The 18,274-nt window shown below is 37.9% G+C and overlaps 1 protein-coding gene across 3 annotated transcripts in view; it reads right to left on the bottom strand.

Moving 5' to 3' along the window:
• The window catches only part of UNC80 (unc-80 subunit of NALCN channel complex), a 222,492-nt gene that overhangs the window by 170,522 nt on the left and 33,696 nt on the right, over nt 1–18,274 (bottom strand). Inside the window, exons 8-15 of one of the 3 annotated variants that reach the window (XM_021008767.2) lie at nt 12,580–12,841; nt 10,990–11,124; nt 9,994–10,216; nt 8,994–9,134; nt 7,752–8,020; nt 5,303–5,582; nt 5,163–5,251; nt 527–658 (exon numbers count right to left, since the gene is read on the bottom strand). In XM_021008767.2, the coding sequence (XP_020864426.1) occupies nt 527–658; nt 5,163–5,251; nt 5,303–5,582; nt 7,752–8,020; nt 8,994–9,134; nt 9,994–10,216; nt 10,990–11,124; nt 12,580–12,841 (1,531 nt within the window). Of the gene's footprint in view, nt 1–511; nt 659–5,162; nt 5,583–7,751; nt 8,021–8,993; nt 9,135–9,993; nt 10,217–10,989; nt 11,125–12,579; nt 12,842–18,274 lie in introns of all 3 variants that reach the window. The other 2 variants (XM_078147389.1, XM_078147390.1) reach the window with 2 other exon arrangements.

The following is an 18,274-nucleotide window of genomic DNA, read 5'->3' on the forward strand; positions in this document are numbered from 1 at the left end:
CTGCCTACTGGCACTGTTTGTCCACTTTTTCCACTAAAGGGCATTTTTTGTCGATATTAATGCAATATTTTAAATAAAACAAACACTAAATATTTAATCTTTCCCCCCTGTCTGCCCAATAGAGTTAAAACATATGACTACCATATCCAGCCAGGTGATTAAAAAAAAACACTTGGCTTATGACATGAAATTGGTTAAATTTATCCAGTCTTATAATGTTTATTTCAAGCTATTGTTCACACATTCCAATTATAAATATTTTCACCAATTTGGAGCTAGCCAGACTGTACTAGACAAGTGGCAAAAGCATTTTTCTCAATTAAACTTTCCTAGGTCTGGGTTTTGTAATGCCCTGAGATAACTAAGATCATTTATTTTTCAGGACACTGTATATTATTGCTGCAAAGCATTCAACTTAATAGGAAACTATGGTGCCTCATTGTCAAGGGATTCATTTCTAAGCTGGAGGGGGGATGGGGAAGGGAGATGGAATCTACTTTAATTCTCTTACATTCTCTCGGAATACCTGGTGTCTCAGACGATCGCCAGAGAGCCCTCGGTGTCCTTCTCCACAGCCATAGGCACAACCCAAAGATTTTACAATTTTGATGAGCATGGTTAGAGCAAGCCTATGGGTGCTTACAGGTGTGCTTTCATCCTGGTACCCATAAGAGAGAAAAAGTGACGGTCGTTTACACTCCTATTAATGTCCTTGGGCCAATTCTGCATTTACCTTCAATCGATTAACATATCTGAGCCCCAGCTAATATACAGTGTGTGTACATTACAAGCAAACCCCCATAACCTGAGGAATGCTGAACTGTTGAGATCCATGATGGCTGCCTTTGTTTTAAACAAACTACTCTTCACACTTGGTACATCTTTCTATGATAGTTTTTATGTCCTCAGTGGCCATGAAGAATGCCCAGGTATGATTGTGATGGCATTCACTGAGGAAGGCAAGTACATTTTTCTTGAAGAGGATAATTCACCAAAGGGCATGTTTGCATGCCAGCGTGAGGAGGGGGACGTTAAGTTTTGTGAACTGATCACAATTTATTCATCTTGATTTCAGTTCAGCAACTGATTCTCCCCTGTGATCTCATAGCAGAGGTTCTTAATCTTTTTTTGTATCGTAGATCTCACCCTTTTCCCAACCTGAACCTTTGGCAGCCTGGTGAAGCCTATGGAGCCTTTCACATAATAATTATTTCAAATACTTGAAACAAAATAATAGGATTTCAAAGGAAACCAACTTCAATCCAAGAACCTCAATTTTCATGTAGTGACTATTTTTAAATTTTCACAAAATGTATTTTCAAAAGCAGAATGAGATGTAGAACCTTCAGTTCATCTTTGTTCTCTCCTTGGGACTAAAGAAAATGGTACCAAAGTGCCTGTATACATGTGGTTCCAAGATCAGAATTACCCAACCAAACGAGCAGGGGTGGGTGTGTGTGTGAGATATTTGTGAAGTGAACATTTGCCAGCAAAGCGGCTGCCTAAAGCTAGGCAGCTAGATGGCGACATAGTGCATAGAACGCTGGGCCTGGAGTCAGGAGGACTCATTTTCACGAGTTCAAATTTGGCCTCAGACACTTCTTAGCTGTATGACCCTGGGCAAGTCACTTCACCTTGCTTGCCTCAGTTTCCTCATCTGCAAAATAAGCTGCAGAAGAAAATGGCAAACCACTCCAGTATCTTTGCCAAGAAAATCCCAAAAGGGGTCACAAAAATGAATGCATATATTTGGTGCTAGCCCCAAGCACAGTTTATGGTACTAGCCTTAGACACAAGATTTCTAATTATAGCTCTGTGTCAAAATTATATAAAATATAGCTAGTACCCACATCATTTACCTTAAAGACTTGCTGAGTAGAGGGTTATAGATGACACTTTTATTATCAGATGAAAAATGTTAAGTGTTGTATAAATATAATACTAATATTTCAGGGTCATCTGATTAGAATAATGATCTTTGTGATCACATAGAAAAGAATGAAGATAGTTCAGATATTAGTAGAGAACTCTTAAATTCTTACTTATACAAGTTCATTTATCCTTTGGAGTAAATATGGATGAACTAGGCATTTTTTGTGCCCTACCATGGGAAAGAATAGTATCTCCTACCTAGGGGATATCAACCTGTCAATTTGTTCCACTTTGTGTAGACTTAAAATATAAACACCCTGTGATTAAAGATTGTCTTTGCACCCCTGTTGCCTAGCACAATACCTGTCACATAGTAGATGCTTAAAAATGCTAGTCCATGGATTAAGCTATCAATGCAAATGGAGTCACTAGTTTTGTGTCCCTTTACTGCCAGCCCAGGGACTTAGTTCTCCATAGAGATGCAAACTTAGTGGGAAGGTAAAAGAGAATGTTATGGAACATATTGCTCACATGTATATTTCTTTTAAGAACAAATGATAAAAATTCTAATCCCCAAACCATTTTAAAGGCCACTCTATCTTTGGAGGCACAATATTAAGGCATAAAATCAGGACAGCATTTGCTTCTATTAATGCTAACAGACATCACTATCTTTGGGTCAGGGCCCTGGGGCCATTTTGAAAAGTGGTTTATATGTACTATTTATTTATTACTCTTTTTTGATAGAACATGAGCTACTTGAGGCCAGTGAATATTGCATTTTTGACTTTGCATCCTTAGCATCTAGCACATACCAGGCATATAGTAAACATTTAATACATGCTTATTGATTGATTTTATCTATAAATTTCAAAGTATTTTCTAAATATTAAACAAATTCTCATTTCTTCTTTTCTCCACGTGCAATCAGGGTCATGTCCACAGAGGTAGACAGAAAAATCTGTTTACTTAAAGATAGGGGAGGGGAACTAGATAGAAGTTGGTTGTATGACTTTGCCCAAATCCTAAAGCAAATTAGTGGCAGAGGGAGAAATCTGACATCCTACTTTTCTCCTTTTTTTCTTTAACCACCAGAGGATTTGTCTGATGTTCCAAGCCTGCCCAATTCAATGATCTTTCAAGTTCTAATGAAAATTAAATGCTGAGAAAAAAAAAACTTCTATAATTAAAAAAGTCAAAATCAAATATCTCTTGATCCATAAGCAGATTATTTTTAAGGAGGCATTATACATGGCGAGCTCCTCTTACTTCAGATAGCTGACCACAATATGATTCTAGAAACTATTAGCTTGGCTTTTTAAAAACTGCACAATCATCTTAAAATGAAATAACACATCCAAATTATGCTTAGAGAAATATTCAGCAACTTAGTCAAACTAGTTAAACATGAAAGACCTGTAAGTGTTTTGATATTTTCTTTCTAGCCTCTTTTGAACATGTTTAGCAACCTGGTACCATTTCTAGGGCCAGATTCTCACTCACAGGGCATAGCCCTCACTGCTTTCTAAAAGACTATAGATAATACAGAAGAGATATATAGCAAATGGAAGACAAAAGTAATCAGAATTGTTTGTAAAGTATTTATAAATTTGTATCTCTATAACCTGAGTTTTTCTTGCTATACCCTATGTAGCTACTAGTTGTGAAAGTCAATTGATAGCACCAATGAGCTTTTCAAATTGAATCCATTCCAACCTGTACTGAAGTTCAAAACATTGTTGCCCAAAGTAAGGTCTGGGCCATCCTTGAAGGGTCCTCTGTGATGCTTGGGGAATTGAAGGGGAAGGGATAGACTTTAGGATTCCTCAGGGGCAGAAGATGATGTTAAGGGTAGGAAAAGAACAAAATACTGAAGAAGAGGGATACACAAAAAGATAAGAAGAAAAATGAGAATCTAAGGGGCACAGTGATTGGCAGTCAGGAAGCAAACACAGGAAGTAGTCTGACTCTAAAGGCTGACTCATAAGGAATATGGGATGAAGGAAGAAAGAGGAAGAAAATTTAGTCATAAGGAGCTTGTCAGATGCAAAAAAAAAAGAGAATCCCTATTTTAGATCGTAGATCATAATATGCATCAGCAGTAAATATTGTGCAAATTCTGAACTTTGCATAGTTGATTTCTATTCCTGAACAAACTTGTGAATCAGAATTGGCACAGGAAATGTGAAAGTTATATGGTTTGGCTATTAAATTAAAACCCAAATAGAAAAAGGAAACTAATGCATGAATTGGAGTTAGGAATGGCGTATCTAAGGCATGGGGATTAGGTTTAATAGCATCTAACACAGTTTTAGCACTAAAGGCTAAAGGAACACACTGAGTTTGATAACAGAATGGAGCAGCAACCAACAGGCTCCATGCTCTTACTCTTTGCCTAGAGAGAATTTCTTTTTTTTTTTTTCAGCTAGCCAAAGATGAGGTTTATTAGAACATCTGTCATATTGGGCAGACTCTTAAGGAGTCTGAACATTAGTGAGCTATTGGCTAGATTTTAAGAATCTAAGCAGTGGCTAGATTATAAGAATCTAAGCCGAGAGAATTTCTCAAGACAATGGTTGTCAATGGCTCCTAAAGTATGCCCTGAATTGGAAAACAGGCAATAAGAAAGGGCAAGTTGATGTAGTTTGGGGTTTGTTTGAACTAGTCACTGTCTAGAATATGCTGAAAGAAAAAAAATAACTCTCAGGGGTTTAGTTGTCCAGAAAAATAGGAGCATGTGATTTAAGACAACATTCTCATGCAATGCAATAGGAAGTCTGTTATTGACACTGTCTGGTTGGCAACACTTCAAAAAATTTAAATTCAGAATTTCAGCTAAATAATTTACTGAGGTATCTTCATGAAATCAAAGGCCTGTTTTCTCCATAGACCACTTACTTATTAGCTAGTAGCCAGGATGACAAAAGGCAAGTCCCTTAAACTTCATGTCCCAGGCAATTCTTAATGACTATACATTACAGAAGAGTTCCCAAAATACATCAGGTAGAGGGGGTTTCCACACCTGGAGTGTCTTTAGTAGAATGTACCTTCAAGGACAGAGACTGTTTTCATTTTTTGACTTTGCATCCCTAGCACTTAGCGTGGTGCCTGGCTCATAGAAGGCACTTATATGAAAATTGGATGCAATAACATATCCAGACCCAATTATATGCTCCCCTCACTAATAGTCAGTAGTTATTGGTCTAGTTCAACAAGTTTTTTGCCAACAAGAAGTGAACATAAATGAGAGATTATATCTGAGTATGACTTGCAAGTGAATTCAACCATACCTTCTCTTGGTTCTTATCATTTTTTTCGTAAGGGCCACCTCCACCTCCTCCACCACCACCACCTCCTCCTCCTCCTCCTCCTCCTCCACCTCCGCTTCCTCCTCCTCCTCCTCCATCACCTCCAGCAACTCCTCCATCACCACCTCCACCTTCTTCTCCACCTCCATCTCCAGTTCCACTAACCAAGGGACCCCCAAATCCACAGGTTGTGCTTCCAGAAGGTCCTTTGAGCTGAAAGGTTCCTTCACTTGGCCTCTTTTCTGAAGTTTCATTTTCCTTGTTTTCACTTTTCTTTCTGTTCTTTTCTACACATGGGACCACCCCAAGCTGAAGCAAGCACTCAACAATGTTCAGTGCCACATCACAGATGCGAGAGCTGATGTCATGGTTTAGGACAAGATAAACAGCCTTCAGAATCACCTGAGAAAAAAAAAAGCAAACCCCTTATAAAAATATTGAATCACCTGAATTACTCCAATTTAGTCAAACAATCAGTCTTTATTAAGTTCCAGCTATGTACCAGGCACTATGCTACGCACTGAGGATACAAATAACATTAGAAGAAAATACAGTCTCTACCCTCAAGAAGCTAACAGTCTAGGGGGGAAGAATGTTGTTAATTTCCCTTAACACAGCTCTGAGTTAAGAATTCTTCATGCTTTGTGAATTTCATTTGCTGTCCAAGTAGTGTTGGACAGAGCTGATATGGCCTTTTGCATAGTGCCATGCCTAGGCTGTTTTTATGGTGTTGTGTTTTTAAAGTATTTCATTAGTCAACAAAACATCACAGAGTTTATATCTTCCAAAGAACATCAGATGTATTGTTGATATTATTCTTCTAAGTTTTCCCAAAATATTTGTGAGGAACAAAGGATATTTTTCCTTTTCTGATGGGAATTCAGGGACAGAGTGTTAGTAGACTTATCAAGTTCTCTATCTAAATAAAAACAATTTCTGAAGTCTTTCTCTGCATTTAGTCATCATAGCCACCTACATATGTGTAGGTGTGTGTGTGTGTATAGATAGCTATAGGTATAGGTGGATATATATGTATGCATGTGAATATACATATACACAATGCATATACATATATACATACATGTATGCACACACATATATATGCATACAGACATACATACATATATCCACTTATGCCTATATCTACTAGGGGTTCATTGAATATCTACCATGTGGTTCATTGAATAGAGTACTGGGCCTGGAGTCAGGAAGACCCGAGTTCAAATCCACCCTCAGAAACTTACTAGATATGTGAACCTGGCAAGTTACTTGATCTCTTAAGAGTATTAATCCACTGGAGAAGGAAATGGCAAGCCACTCCACTATTTTTACCAACCCCCCCAAAAAAAAACAACAAAAAAATGAGATCATGAAGGGTTGGACACAACTGTGTGACAGAACAACAAAAATATAGATAGATATGGACACAGATTAGATATAGATACATATAGATAGAGGCACAGATACAGATATAGATAAAACATATGTATAATATACATATATAATTTACATCTATATGCCTCTTTTAGGGGTAGGGAAGACTGTATCTGTGATTTCACTGGCAGAGAAAACAAGTCAGGAAACTCCTTTTACTAACAGATCAGTTGCTCTGCATTTTATATTCAAGAGGTAGTTGTCTAGTCTGCTAAGAAGTTAAATAACTAGCTTGTAGTGACACTGGAGGACTTGAACCCAGATCTTCCAAATTTGGATGCCAGCCCTCTATAAACTCATGTATAATATGGACGGGTGTGTGTGTGTGTGTGTGTGTGTGTGTGTGTGTGTGTACACGTATATATAAACACACATATATAAAATCAATCTCTATCTATCTATCTAGTATCCTAAAAATCTTAGTGTAGTTTAATAGCTTAAAACTGTACTAAGAATTTGGAACACCCTATACACACACAAACACATACACATGAATATATCTATCTACATCTATGTCTATATCTATATATATAACTATATCTATCTATCTATCTAACTATATGTAAGACTCTATCCATGACCACAGTTCTAGACTGTGTATAGAATTACTAGTACAGAAATTCCCTTTGCTAGTACAGATTGACAATCCTCATGTAAATTCAAGTCTTAGAGAGTTGCCTGGGACAGTGAGATGCTAGGTCTGTCAGTCAGCCCATAAGCACTTATTAAGTGCTCCCTATATGCCAGCCACTATGTACTTGCCAGAAGACTTGTGTGTGGTCACATAGTTAGTATGTGTCAAAGGCAGAACTTGAATCCAAGTCTTCCTTCCTTGAAGGTCAGTCTTCCCTATACACTGAGGAAATCAAAGATACTTAAAGTTTTCTGTAATATAAATACTCTACATGGTAAGAGGTAGTTTTGTAAAAAGAATCACATATGAAGATTTATTCTTTTAAAGTTCAATTTCCCTTGAAGTTCACCCTTCTCCCTTTACTTCTGGTAGCTAACATAACAATGACAATAACAAGAATTGTTCTTATTCGCTCACTTTACAGCATAATGAACCATTATAGCACAATAAAATACTCATTTGTCACTTTATAGCATGAGAAACTTTTATCTTTTGCTCCCTACCGAAAGATCCAGCATGCCATTCTTGTGGACAAAATTGTTGGTCCCGTCAATATGTTCAGTATCCTCTAAATAGCTGTAGTTGATGCAGGAGTCAGTTAGGCTTCGGGGCAGATTGGCACATGCCAGAGGTTCATGGGGCATCTCTGGGATAGGCACCTGGTTGCATAACTTCCTCATGTGCTCACTGAAAAAGTCTGCATAGCCCACGTTGAATGACGCCAGGGTCGTGTTGAAGGTTGCCACTGTGATGGTGGAGATCTGTGATCGTACTGGGAAAAGGAGAACAACATCTTAGCATTCCTTTCTGAGCACACATTCTTTCTTACCTAGAGTTATTAAACATGATGACAATCATCAGAGTTCTAGATTCACAGATTCCTGATTTCTTGCTACAATATTAAAACTGGCCCAAACCACTACAGAAGTCATGAAGATATCACCAGTACAAATATGCCAATACATAAAGCAGAGGTCCCTAACTCTTTTTGTGTCATGGATCCCCTTAGCAGTCTAGTAAAATCTATTGTCTTCTAAGAGTAATGTTTTTGAATCCATAAAATAAAAATATGCAAGAATACACAAGGAACCAATTATATTGAAATAATCCATATATCTCTAACATTCTAGATTTCTTGACCTTCTGCCCTAACTAACCACCTTACCAATCCCCAACTGTATTTCCATTTTAGTGTCCTAGAGGACAAAGGTGAGAAGTGCATGGGTCAAACAGGGCCTTTGCCCTAAAGTACCAACTTCTGGGTGTCATGCTTCCTCCCTGCAGACACCCCAACTATTACCCAGAAGTTCTTCACTGGCCTCAATTGCTGCCTGGGATACCCCTCCCTTAGGGTTCTATCCCAATGGTGCCTTTATCTGCTCCCTATCAGTGTGACTACACCTTTGGTCTGACTGTCTACAACCACTCACTCCACCACCAGCCCCAGGTGTTTTTGCTCCATGAGAAAATATTCCCAGCTAATACTCATATAGAAAATATATAGCTATATTCTCATGGACTCCATGAAGTCTTTGACTTTGTGCCTCTAGTTTTGCCAGGTGCTATTAAGTAGCTACTGCTAGGGAGATGCAGGGTAGGAATCCTTTTAGGATGAATGCTAAACATAGGATAGAAGAAGGCATTTTCACTGAAGGCATTTACATAATAACAATTCAGAAATAGAAAAAGGGCTACAACTGTCAACTCCTACTTCCTTTAACTCTCCTTTTCTGTTTAGGACATACCTTCTTTGACGGTATTTTCTCCATGACTGTTTGAGCGATCTGGTAAGTCACTGACCAGAGTGTGATGAGAGTGGGAGTGCCTGGCACTCAGACTCTCCATTTCAGTGGCTGCATCAGAACTTCCCCGTCTGGTGAACTTGCCTAAGGTGAACAAAAATAGGGTTTTAAAAACTGTAGAAGGTTCTGTTTAAAGACTTCATTATTCTTTATCTCTGAAAGGAACGGTGGGAAGAGGTAGTGGTAGTGAGAAGGGGATGGAGCTTTGCTGAACCACAGAAAATCTTACTCTCTTTAACAACAGGATCAGATGTGAAGCTACCTGAGGACAGGACAAATCCAATTGCATGTAGATTTCAGCAACCACCTCTTCTACAATAGGCCAGCTATTAGTTCTTAATGTCAGCTGATGTTATTACTTTTTTTTTTTAATTTGGACTGGTGATTTCACAGGTGGGGAAATTCCTGGTGAGGAAACTCACTCAGCCTATGCAGATCAGTAACTCTTCTGCAATTTATAGTTCTTGAGAGTTTCCTGGGGGCACAAAGGAGCCAAGTGACTTGCCCAGGGGCACACAGTCAATATTTCATAGTAGGAGCTGGGCATGAACCCAAGTTTTCCTAATTCTGAAGCCTCAATTGACCTCTATCCTTCCCTTCCTTTATTGTTTCCATTATTACATTATCTTTTTTTTAAAAAGGTATTTATGTATATCAGGGTCATTGGCCTAACTTTGGACCCACAATGCCCCTTGGGCCTTTGGAACACTTTAATACTAGGCCTCCAGAACCAAGTGACTTGACACTATCTAGATCCCTCAAAGAGAAATCCCAGACAATTGCCTGTGCTCTGTTTTGGTTGTAAAGACATGGAATCATTTTATACTTAGGGCCTATACTTCAGTTCAAGATCTGCCTGGCTTCTCAAGAAAGACCTTGAATCTCCATATTCTTGCAGCACACGATTGGAACATCAAGAAAAACACTTAAGCTTTGCTGTCACCTAATATGGTAGTTTGCCAGCCTCCTTTCTCAATGCCACGTCTGTCTTCTCCAAGCCCAGAGAAGCTCCCAAATGAGAAGGTGCTGCGTGTGGGGGACACATCCAGGTGATCTTCATGGAGCAGGAAAGGCACCCCCATTCGACGCTGTCTTCTCTTGCCTGTGTGGTGAAATGGGATAGAACCTTTGCGTTCTCGTTCTCGATCTTCCTTGCGAGTTTTAAACTACGAGAGAGAGAGAGAGAGAGAGAGAGAGAGAGAGAGAGAGAGAGAGAGAGAGAGAGAGAGAGAGAGATCACAGGAAAGATTACACACAGTTCAATCATCCAGAGACCTTAAAATTGGCAGTAAAAGAGAGTCAGTATTCCAGAAAAGGGACAGACCCAGAACAAACCATTGATGCTATCCAAAATAGAGCAAGGGAAGCAAACATCTATCTTTCATTGAAGGGTAGAATGGCATGTGTCTTCCCTTGCTCTATTTTGGATACCAGTGACTCATTGTCTGTCCCTTTCCTGGAATGCTGCCTACTATCTAAAAATAATGAACAAAGGTAGGCACAGATAATTTTTTCCCACTCATTTATACTTGTGGTCTGTTACACCAGTTGAGTAGAACACAATAGCAATAAAGCTAGGGTAATGGGTGTACTACCATGAAGGCCAGTCATCTTTGCTCTATACTAAAGCAGTCTGTTTCAAAATATGTGGCATTAGTCACAAGGGGAATTGGGTGAGATACAATAAATGGCTACCACGAAAATAAACTATTAGCACCACTGCGGGGAAAAAAACCCAAATTCAGGCTAAACGTATGTAATTGGCATACCATCTTCCCATACAAATAATAGTATTCAACAAAATTGGAACTATTATTCTCTATAGGGACATCTGAACTCTTTCCACTAAACAATATTGCCTCCCACCAGGGACCCAGTTAAGGCTACTTTTTTATTTTTTCATCACCAATAATTAGATATTTTTGGTAGCTTCACTCACCTTCTTAAAAATGTTCATGCCCAAGTCTGAAGAGAGGTCTGGAACTGCAGGTCTGCGTAAGTTGGTCAAGGACATCTTGGAAAAGGCTTCTGCACTCAGAGATTTTTCCTCCTCATTACATTTCATGGTGAGATCCTTGAAAAACAATAAAGGCAGATATAGAAAAATCAAACCAATGGATACCTCCTATAAGCAGTATTAAGATGATGCAGTTCTTCCTGAGGTCTTATTTTGTAGTTAGTTATTGGGTTATTTGCTTTTAAATTGCCTGTTCAGTATTGAACTTTAAACCTTGACATTTCATAGCTATTGCATTTTGTCATTGTGAGAAGATCTTATTTCATGCATTGTTAACTTTCTGTCCTAGTTTCTGGCGGTCAATCAGACTGTAATGCTATATATTCTAGAAGCCTGGAAGTCTTATTTCCTGGTTGTATTAAAATGGAAGACTGAGACATTTAGGTGCAATGAAAGCTTGTCACTGCAATGATTCATCATACTTTGGCTAGAATTATTTTCCAGCAGGTAAAAGTGAATATTTTTGCTAATTCAGACTCCTCTTCTATTTAGTTGCTATTTCAATCTTTGCCTTTGGAACTCTGTAACTACATCCACAAGCTAGTATTTTTCCAATATGTTACTTTCAATTATCTGTAATTTGAAATATTAGAAAGTTCAGATAGATAGATTTTCATCTGCACAATGAGAGGGTGGGATTAGATGTTTTCTAATGTCCCTTCTAGCTCTAAAACTATGCTCCCATGAACCCCCTTGCACTACATCAAACTTTTCTATACTTTGTTACTTTTATAGTAAAAGATAAGGAAATAATCTGGTGGGTTCATTTTAGCAAATTTCAGGATCTGTCACTGGGTAAGGGTACATATTCAGCACATTTTCTCAGATTATCTATGTCAACAAGTCCATATAATGATAATGTTTCTTAATGTTGATCAAGAAGCACTACAAAAATCGAGTTGCTAATGTTCAGTACAAGTGTAAGATTTAGTATCTATGTGACCCTGGGCAAGTCACTTTAAAATTTCTTAGGGTACATTTTCTCATCCTTGAAGTGGCATCAATAAGTTTTGCTGACACCTCGTGGAATTGTTGTGAGGAAAGTGGCTTGTAAATATTAACAGGCTCATAAATGTGAATTATTATGATTATTTTTATTGTTTTCAAATGCTTTGAAATTGCCTATTTAATTGTGATATATATATATGGTTAACTCAGTTAACCAGAATATTTTCTGTAGTAGAGCATTCCATTCTGAATCAATAGAACCTTTAATGTATATTAGTGAATTTAATAGTGTATACACACATATGTATATGTATGTATATATACATATATAATCATATATACATACATACACACATATTTCTTATTTAAGGGCTCAATTCAATGGAGAAGAATGGTAAAAGAGCAAAAGACAGAGAAAGAACAGAGTTTCAAGGCAATCCTCCAACTATAATACACCCTCAAACAAATGATAGTCATTTGCAGAGAAACAGAAGAAAATAAATGGCTGATAATTTGTAAAGCCAGTGCTCCAAAGTGTAATGAAAAACAAAGAATTTTTCTTACCTGGGTCTTATGAGTGTTCACTAGTGAAGGAGTTGCTGCCACCATAGAGCTGCTGCGGGGTCTGGGTAGGTGCAGAATCTCTGGCTCTGGAGACTTTTCTGGCTTCTCTTCTAACATGTGCCTTAATCTCTGCAGATAATACATCAGGGACCACTGAGTGCCTTCCTCTGACCAATGGGGCTGAAGCAGGCAGCGCAGCACCGCGACATCAAAGTAGGTGGCATAACGGGACCTTTGGCAAGGAGGTATCACCAGAGAAGCTCTGTTCCAAATCAAATCAACCAATCACCAATCATTCAGTAGACATTTAAGAAAAAAAACTTGGCATGTGTCGTTCATTGTGCTAGGTACTTGGAATGCAAGGACAAATGACCACTGTTCAGAAGGAGCTTATATTTTCCTAGGACAGGGGTTCTAACTTCATTTGTTTCATTCATCACTCACTCATTTATTCATTCATTCATCTATTTATTTTTTGCATCATGGACCCTTTGGCAATATGGTGAAGCTTATGGAAATATCATCAGAGTATTTTTAAATGAATACAATATAAGACATGGGATTTTAAAGGAAATCAATCATATTAAGATATGTTTTTAAAAAGTTCAAAATCCCCGGGTTAAGAACCCCTGTCCTAGAAGGATGCAACTTAATCACAGATAAGTAAATCAAGATATATTAAAAAAAATACAAAGTGAGTTTTTTCAGTGACTAGAAGATTAATAGTTGAGAGAAATCAGGTTAAGACCTATTGAATTTAACCTTAACAGAAGCTATGGGTTTCAAGACAAAGGGTGATCATTACTAATCTTGTTAACAAAGTCCAACTTAACTATGTGCCTCACAAGATCTCAACAAATCTCAAACATAGCTTGTATGATACATTTGGAACTATCTCCATTTTGCAATGGGGTAGATTTCTGGTACACCTAGGAAATATCTATGGAAAGTCACATTCTAGATTTAATTGTTCCTCAGCATGCTCTCATCCTATTCCATCTAATTAAAATACATTTCAAACTCTGCTCAGATTTTCTTAATCCTTTAATGTTAGATCTTTCAGTCAGACAACATAGATATGATGGATTTTCCTTGTCAAATGCAGCCATCAAAAGGGCTACCTGACCCTGACCCCATGGTTGGATCAGGTTCAAACCAGTTGGAGATGGTATTGTGGTCTCTTGGGAAACCTCCCACTGATGCACCTGGAACCCACTGTTCTGACCAGATGTCACCACTTCCTGAGCCTCCCCAGCCTTCTCTATGGACATTGGGTTGTTATGCAAAACAACTTATGTAACAAATTCTCAAGGTTGAGCTTTCCATGATACTCTCTCCCTACGGAAACCTATTTAAATCCTACCCCCTCTGCCCCTCCTAGGCACTCCAGTACTCCAGGGTGTCCCAGAGACCCTTGTTGTTGGTACTTTGGTAGTCTTTTTTTATGTCAGGTTGACATCTACCCCTAAAAACATAGACTCATGTATCTAGACAAAAAACTCTTGTCTTTGCTAAGAGTGTAGATCAAAAGTAATTTTTTCAAGAGCTAAGCACATTTTGTGCTTAGAAACAGGGCAAATAAAAATACCCCAAGTCCCTGAACCCTCACCTCAATTTCTACCCCTACACCACATTTCTATACAGGTTAAATCAGATTAGAATCTCAAGACTTGAAGGGGAGAAGTCACAAGAGGGAAGCAGTCTAAGGAAGGAATCTGGAAGTGAAGAGGCTTTGGCTTGGAGGCTTACATCTTTCTTGGTATCAAGCTGGCTTCTAGGAGCTATAATCCTTCAAAGGAAGGGAACATTAGGCAATTAGCCTAATTCTCATACTTAGAGGACTATTTTTAGGTGAAATAAAGCAAATGAATGGTATACATTATAAATTAGGGATAGGAACTGGACCTGTGATTTCATCGGTATAGGGAACTCCCAGGTTAGGAAGCTTCCTCTATCCATTCAGGTGGGCTGGCACCTTCTCTGTAGTTTAGAGTATGAGAATGTTACCTAGAGTACAAAGAGGTTAAATCCTTTCCTAGGCTCACACAGACAGTATATGTCAGTTTAAGATGCGAACCCAGGTCCTCTTGGCTTCAAGGCTCTCTACCCACTATAACATACTGCTTCACTTCATAATCATAGGGTGATACTCTCTCTGTGTCTCTCTGTCTCTGTCTCTCTCTTTCATCTCCAGGGAATATTTCACCAGGCCAAGATAATATCTACATAATAACAAACATTTGAATAAAAAATGTATATACCAATCACCTCACATTCAGATGATTCTAAACATCCAAACATTTACTGTCCTGTAGATAAAAAAGGCTGGACATTAGGCTGAATTTTTAAAATTTCCCTGACATCTGGTATTCTGCACACATAACTATGATGTGGAACTTTTTGGCTATAGCTGAATCAAACCAATCTCACCTCTCTGTACTAGATGAAGTAATATCATGCCTTCCACGCTTTTAATTTACTATAATGCCTTGAACAGTTCTCTGACATTCTTTATCTTGGTTTGCTTTTCAATTCAATTCAACAAGAATTTATTTGGTACCTATTGTGTGCACTGCACTGATGAAACAAAAATGAAATTAGGCATAGTCCCCATCCTTAAGGATTTACAACCTAATATTTATAATGGATCCATGATTTTATCATTGTAAGTATTCTCTTCCTCCATGTAGACTCCAGTCCATTCATGCTTTTTTCATCCTTTGCTAATTTTATCCAAATCTTTCCGTAAATCTTCCAATGATGATCTACCCTAATGAACCAGAGACCTTCTTCTAGTTATTTTAATATAACAGAAAAAAATAAAAAATGTGAAGAAAAAAATGACAGTCAAATGTGATGAGTGCTTTTCAAAACTTATAGGTCTGTATAAATGCCTACTATTATTATTTGAGCCACAGAGAACTGCAAAGTGCTCTGAGAAAATTTAAGTGGGGAAATCCATCACAGGTATGGGAGATGCCAATAATAAAGATGTGGAGACATAAGCAAGCAGGATGAACAAATGCAGAAAATAAGGTAGTTTAGATGCAACGTAGAACAAATATAGAGGAACAGTGTGAGATAGAGCTGGAAAGGTCGGCTAGAGGCAGACTGGAGATAGCCTTGAATGCCAGTGTTCGGCAACAGGCAGTTGCTAAAGGTTTTAGAGGAGAGGAGTGAGATGATTAAAATGGTATATTAGGAACAGCGCATTGGCAGTGCTGTGAAAGACAGTTTGGAGAGATAGAAAGATTAGTCAGCAGGGCATTATAACAGGTAAGAAATGATGAGCACCTGACAAAAAAGCTGGTTGTAGTAGAAACAAAAAATTGGGCTGGAAATGACAGGTATTGGAGAGGCATACTCAGCTGGGCAGCCAGGTGGCACAGTAGATAAGAGTTCTGGGCCTGGAATCAGGAAGATGAGTGTTCCTGAGTTCAAATCTGGCCTCGGATCCTTTCTAACTGTGTGACCATGGCAAGTTACATTACCTTATTTGCTTCAGTTTCCTTATCTATAAAATGAGTGGGAGAAGGAAATGGCGAACCACTCCATTATTTTTCTACTTTTTTTTTTCTTTTTGGTGAGGCAATCAGGGTTATGTGACTTGCCCAGGGTTATACAGCAAGTAAGTGCCAAGTGTATGAGGCCGCATTAGAATTCAAGTCCTCTTGGCTCAAAGGTCAGACCGCTGTCTACTGTGCCACCTAGCTGCCCCGACTCCAGTAATTTTGCTAAGAAAACCTCAAATGGGGTCATGAAGAGTCAAACATGACCGAAAAGACTAAACAATAACACTCAACTGAAATTCGTGACTGATTATTTATAAGTGATTTCATCGAGGGAAGAGACAAAGATGATTCTGAAATTAAGAGCCTAGGGGATGGTGTGGATAATAGGACCATCAACAGAAATACAGATGTTAGAGACGCAGGTTTAAACAGGCTTGCCTCTCATACATGTCTAGGAATAATAATAACTAATAATAATAATAACAATAATAACTTACATTTATATAGTACTTGAAGGTTTACAACGTGCTTTACACATTTGACTTCACAATATACCTGTGGGCACGGTACTCATATCATCTCCATTTTACAGAAAGGAGAAAATTGAAGCTGAGCTAAGTCACTTGCCCTGGATCACAGAGTAAATAAGTTTATCAGATAGTATTGGAACTTAGGCCTTAGTGACTCCATGTCCAGAGCTTGATCCACCCTTCCTCCTAGTTCCTAAGAATATAAGTATTAGTGAACTATAACTATGATTTGAACTTCTTGGCAAAAGGAACAGTATAAATAGAAGTCAGACTGGTTACATGTGTAGTAATCATTGGTCTTCTGGAACTGATGCATATATCTTTTGAGTTACTTTAAGATAATATAGAAACTACTATTTTGAGCAAAAAAAAATTTTCTTGTATTTGCCATCCAATTAAATTTACTGTGATTTTTGTATGTATTCTTAATTCAAATGAACAAACATTTGTTAAGTGCCTGTCAAACAGTATCCTAGGTGAAGATACAAAGATAAAACTCAAGTCTATGCCCTCAAAGAATTTAGATCTTCCTGGGAGGGATATCACATGTACAAAGTGGAATACAAGGTAGGAGAAAATAGAGGCCAAGAAGATATCTAGACAAAAAAAAAATTGGAAGATTTGAAAAGGTTGAAAACATTTCATAAGAATTGGTTTCATTCCCCTCCCCCCTCCCATTGCAATGGCTATGAATATTATTAAACATTTCATGTGATTATCCTAGCACTCAAAACAATTACCTATAGTAAATTATCTATTTTGAGGGACCTATTAACTATTTCTAGCCCCTGGATAAATAAGTAATGCATTGACACTGCAGTGTACATAATTCTAACAGTATTTATATCATATCATTCCTTAGGAGTAAGATTGTCTGAGAAGGGTATTTACCATTAGGTATTTTTTTGTTGTTTAGTCATTTTTCAATTGTGCTCTGACTCTTCATGACATTTAAGGTTTTCTTGGCAAAGATACTGGAATGGTTTGCCATATCCTTCTTGAAGAAATGGAGGGAAACGGGGTTATGTGACTTGCCCAAGGTCACCCAGCTAGCAAGTATCTGAGAAAGGATTTGAACTCAGGAAAATGAGTCTTTTTTTATTTCAGGCCCAGCACTCGTCCATTGTACCACCTTGTTTCCCCATCTAGGTATTCTAGTGGCCTAAGTTAGTTACTATCTGTCTCAGAGGAACTAGCTTAATTGTTTTGTCCACCAACTTAATTAGTTTGATCACTATGACTAGAAACATCTGCTAACTAGCTGGTCGATGCAAACTTAGAGTTACCAGCTGCTAATTGTACAATCCGGTAAAATATGTGACCACTACTGGCTGTTTCATGTAGATATAGACAATAAAAGAAAATATTCTGGGCATTTGGGAGGAGAGTGTCATTTTACTTTTTTAATTTGAAAATTGGTATATTTTGTTTTTGTATCACCTTTATTTTTAAATATATCCCCTCCCTGACCCAGAGAGCCATTCTGCATAACAAAGAATAAAAAAAGAAAGAGAAAAAAGAACACGCAAGTCTGTAAAAGCTAACCATCTTTGGAGCTCTAAAACCATTGTCCTTTGCTTTAAGAAATATATGTCTTAGAAGGTTGAATATAAATGAATGCATATTTGAGATCTACCAGGGACCTATGATTTA

Source organism: Phascolarctos cinereus, unplaced genomic scaffold, assembly GCF_003287225.1.
Source record: "Phascolarctos cinereus isolate Bilbo 61053 unplaced genomic scaffold, phaCin_HiC Scaffold_7;HRSCAF=346, whole genome shotgun sequence".
Lineage (NCBI taxonomy): Eukaryota > Metazoa > Chordata > Mammalia > Diprotodontia > Phascolarctidae > Phascolarctos > Phascolarctos cinereus.